This window comes from Charadrius vociferus, unplaced genomic scaffold (assembly GCF_000708025.1).
Source record: "Charadrius vociferus isolate BGI_N301 unplaced genomic scaffold, ASM70802v2 scaffold370, whole genome shotgun sequence".
NCBI lineage: Eukaryota > Metazoa > Chordata > Aves > Charadriiformes > Charadriidae > Charadrius > Charadrius vociferus.
In genome coordinates, this window is record NW_009646744.1 from 579,750 (window position 1) to 584,352 (window position 4,603).

Genomic DNA, 4,603 nt, shown 5'->3' on the forward strand with positions numbered 1-4,603 from the left:
TTCGTCTGCCTGCGATCCCGATCCTGAATGCAGATCCGGAATCCAGTTCCCGTCCGTCACTGAGTCCAGCCTGGGACTGCCCCAGTGCCAGCCGGTGTCGTGATTGTCATCTCGGGAGCTTGATACGGTTTTGTATATATTTCTTTTTTTTTTTATGTTATTTTATTTTATTATTAATATTTCATTAAAGTAGTTTAGTTCCTTCTAAACTCGTAAGTCTCTTTTTCCTCCTCTGCCTCTCTCTCTGAAGAGGGGTAGAGGAGAGCATCTGTCGGTCCCATCTGGGGTCCTTCAGGTCCCCAGTAGCCGATTTGGCCTAAACCACGACAGGGTCATACAGAAGAAAATACTTGCCTTGTGGCATTATTCACATTAAGACTCACTTTTCAACCTTCAGCTCAACATGGACCGAAAACTGGTGTGTTCCTGCGCATGTAAAAATGATCCCATAACCACGAGATTTGAGGGAAAGCACCAAATGCTGCAAACACTGTCAGAGCCATCAGAGCTGCCAGTGCTACCCTACTAATCCCTGTTTCGCTTTGCAAAATTGTGAAGGGCCCTTAATTGGTGGCAAGCAAACGGTTTCACTGCTGGTCTGCTCAAGTAATTCCTGGCTAACAGGAAGACGCCTCCATTCCCCAAAGCCCCACATAGCTTTTCACTGATTTGTTCTGCCGAACTTCCTTATGATTGCCTTTAAAAAAAGAAATGATTAGGAAGAGGCAACTCCTGGAATCTGAAAAACTGCAAATTTGGCAAACAATTCCTGTAAGGTCACAGCAAGACTCAGGCTGACAAACCTTGCTGTATTATAAGTCACATCTTTTTTTTTCCCCTCGAAGGATAAATAAACTCAAAACATCCTGTTGGGGGAATGGTATGTGACCGACTTCCAGCGCTTCAACCGACAGTATGGGCATGAGATGTCGACGCATCTTTACTCAGTACATAACACATGTAACGCGCAACCTTAATTTAGAGGCGTCCTACCTTTTGGATGCTCTATTCCGCCACCACAGCGCTCCTCGCAGGCGGCCTTCTCGCAGCAGGTACGTCCCCAGGGAGCAGGCGAGGGACGGGGCTGAGCCCCACACACCCCGCTGCCGGAGCCCAGGCTGGGCGCGGGAGGTCGGGCGCGTTTGGTACTCACGCAGCTGATGGTGTTGGTGACAGTGAGGGAGAGGAGAGGCAGCACGGGGTCGGCCAGCCAGAGCCTGTCCTGCCGGGTACCTGCCGTCCTGCCTGGGCAAACCGCTGCAGGCAGCGGCTCACGTCCCCGCACGCTGGCACCCCAGACCCCCCCAGACCCCAACCCCTGCTGCCAACCAAGCCAACAGCAACAAGTTTCACCATCTCTCCCAGTACCCGCCCTGGCACTCATCCCTGTCAAGCCCTTAGCAATCCTTCCGCTGATGACCAGGAGAAAGCAGCCAAAGCAAAAAAACTTCACCGTCTGCTCCCAAGGGACTGGGGGTTTCTACGGGTGAGTGGGAACTGGAAGCGTTCGGAGCCTGTGGGAGGACCGGAGGGGTGGGAAGGGAGGTCTCCCTTAATTGCGAAGGTCGCCGCGTACGGCGAGGCCACAAACCGCTGCGGCGGGAGCGGCGCTCCTCCCGGCCCATCCGCGGGGACAGGCAGGGGCGCGCCGGGGAGCGCCGGGGGGAAAATTGGCTTCGGCTTGCAAGGACCGCAATGGCTCTTGAAGATCTGAGCAGATCTTCACATGCACGGGGAGGGGAGGTTCTGTGGGAAAATGCTATCGGGGCCGGCAGAGCCGCGGCAGGAAGGAAATTCCCCCAGCAGAGACGGCCATCGCGCGAGGGCTCAGCTGTGTCAAGTTCAGGGGACTTCATAAATAACTCGGCCCTCCCCAGGGAGTCATTGCTAAGGTCGCTATTTTTTCCCTTGAACTTTCCAGATGAAGGAAGCAATAGCAGAAGCAATGGCACAGATTTGGCCGGAGACCAACTGTACTGACAACGGTCATAGAATTTAACTCAGAAGAAAAGTCCTTTGTGTTTGCTGGAGTTATCTAAAAAATCAAGCAGCAGTGCAGAGTTCTGCTCGAAAAATATTCCGCATGTGCAAAATAATCACAGCTGAAACTCACCGGCAGACATAACCCCCAGTAAGTAATCCCACTGCTTAGACAGAGTTAAAAATGCAGGGCACGTGCTAGGCACCCATTAAAAATTGAAACGTTAAATTGTATTCTTCAACAAACTGCTGGGATTCCGGGTAAGAAACAGCCCTGATTAAAGATTAAGGACGGAGAGCCTATAAAACACTAATTACCACTGTACTTACAGTGAATTTGGCCTGTTGGGTTTAATTACTTCTAGTTCGAGATCACTTGAGTTCAGGCCGGGCTGGGGAGCGCTGTTGGAGTTGAGGAAGCTGTTTGCGTTTGAAGAGATGACGGATTCCAGGCTGGAGTTGATGATACTGTTCCTGTTCTCCTCTAAAAAGACATCAAAACCAAAGACTCATCAGCCATCGCACACAGCTGCCATCGCACACAGAGCAAAGAGCACAGTGCTGCAAAGGCTCCGGGCGTCCCGAGCAGCAACCCCTGCCCTGACGCCAACGGGGCGGCAGCCCAGCACACCCCAGGAGACAGGCACTCCGTTTACAGTCATCTTTTCTAGATATTATACATTAAACCATAAGAAATACCAAGTACTCTTTTTATTTTTCTTAAGGTGCAGCTACATTTTAAAGGAATACCGTTTTTAGTAAGCAAATATTCATTTTTCTCAAAGCATTAATATTTTATATTCCCAAAGACATCCGAAGTACCACCCAACCAGGAAAAAAAAATAATAAAATGCAAACAACACACAGGAACGGATTTCTCCATGACTGAAATCAGCTGCCACAGGACTGTGCATTTGTGTGACAGAGCGGGGGCAACATTTCAGAACAAGAAAAGGACAGATCACCCAGTTAAAGTTTATCTCAGCAAAAAAATGCTTCAGCCTAGGACTTGACATCTACAGCTATCGATCTTTCCCGGGCAGATCTACGAGGAGAAAGGGGACGGGGTTTCCGCTCCATTTCAGCTCTGCTCTTCAGAACTGCAGAAGGGCTCTGGGTCAGAAACTTGGCGTTATATCTGATCCGAAACCGCGCCTCCCGCCCGCTCCCGCCGGCACCGCTCTGCTGACAAGCGGGGGGTTCTTAGAGCCCCTCGTTTCCCAGGATCATACTCTGTTAAGAGATTCCCCCCTTACTTGTGTAACTTCAGCAGTGAGGAGTGAAAATATTATGCATCCCAAACCAACATCCGCAGCATGAGCTCCCTCCTCAGCTCTACACTGAATTACCTAAAATCGCATTAATTCCTTTTCCTAAGATGCCTTTTCCGTATGAGCAGTAATTGTAATTGTGAGAAGCAATTATCATCAGTGATGGCACAGAAAGCAGCCCTACTGCAGAGAACTGCTACTTGTGTGACGATGTTTTCCTGAAAGACAAGCACCTGCTGGAAAACACAATGAGTCCTAATTTAATGATAAATCCTTCAAAGAAATTCTTTTTCCAGCGCACACTAATATGATCAAATTGCTACCAAAAAGCACATAATAATAGGGAATCCCTTATTCTCCATCCGTTTAAATTGTACACCTCTGCCTGCGTTAGGAGAACGCGTAATACTCATCCATGTCTTGTACACATTTAAAGAAGGATAAAAGAGTACAAGAGGAACTCCTGGGATATATCAAAAGTTAATCCTGAACACACAGCAGAAAGAAGCCGCCTACACTTCTGTAAAATCGTTTGGCAGTCGTGTTGGCTCAGGCGCAGGGGAGCATGGCGTCGTGGCATCCCTTTGCCACCGCTGCCTGGAGAAAAGCCCCACTGGCCAAAGGCTTGCGGATGCCGGGGCAGAGCGGAGCCCAACGCCCCTCGGCGCACTCCCTCCCCGGCACCGCTGCCTTCTCCCGGCACCTGCGCAAAGCCCCAGCGCCCGCCCGGCAGCGCGGCAGGGCTAAACCTTGGCTTAACTCAGATGGAGCTTATCTTCCAAAGATTAGCCATGGCCAGGGATGTGTTAATTATGTCAATATGTGACAACAGGTGCCTGAAATTGCACTTCATTGATCTTCGTCTCCAATAAGCCACCAAGGGACCCAGCGGCACGTACGCTTCCCTGTCCCCTCCTTTGTTCCTCCAATGTCCCGAGACGGATTTCTTGCCCAGCCGCGGTTTCCAACTCACCACCGTCTGATGTGCCAAAAGGAAAACACAAACGATCTCAGCAGCTTTGAGCCATACGGTGGCTCAGACGACAAGCTGTGCTTTCCCTAAACCAACTCAGAGACGCTCCCGAAGAAGAGTGATTTCCCGGAGAGGCAGGTCCTCCGATACGAAGCTCTGAGCTCGCCAAAGCCCACCCGGGCCTCAGAAGGCGTCAGCACTTTGTGATGAAACGGTTCTCCAGGCAGAAGATAAAGGGAAGAGTGAGGAAAAGCAGAGCGCTGCCCCCACAACCACTGACGGGCAGACGCGGGAGCCAGCAGATGCAGTAAGAGAGAAATTAAGCTGCCAATGGACCTAAAAACCCCAAAAGGCCAATCCAAACTACTCCTCTATTTTC

The 4,603-nt window shown here is 50.5% G+C and overlaps 1 protein-coding gene across 1 annotated transcript in view; it reads right to left on the bottom strand.

Annotated features, from left to right (window-relative positions):
- The window catches only part of ARHGAP26 (Rho GTPase activating protein 26), a 137,113-nt gene that overhangs the window by 30,746 nt on the left and 101,764 nt on the right, over positions 1-4,603 (bottom strand). The window contains exon 20 of the mRNA XM_009890595.1: positions 2,311-2,462. Within this exon, the coding sequence (XP_009888897.1) occupies positions 2,311-2,462 (152 nt within the window). The remainder of the gene's footprint in view (positions 1-2,310; positions 2,463-4,603) is intronic.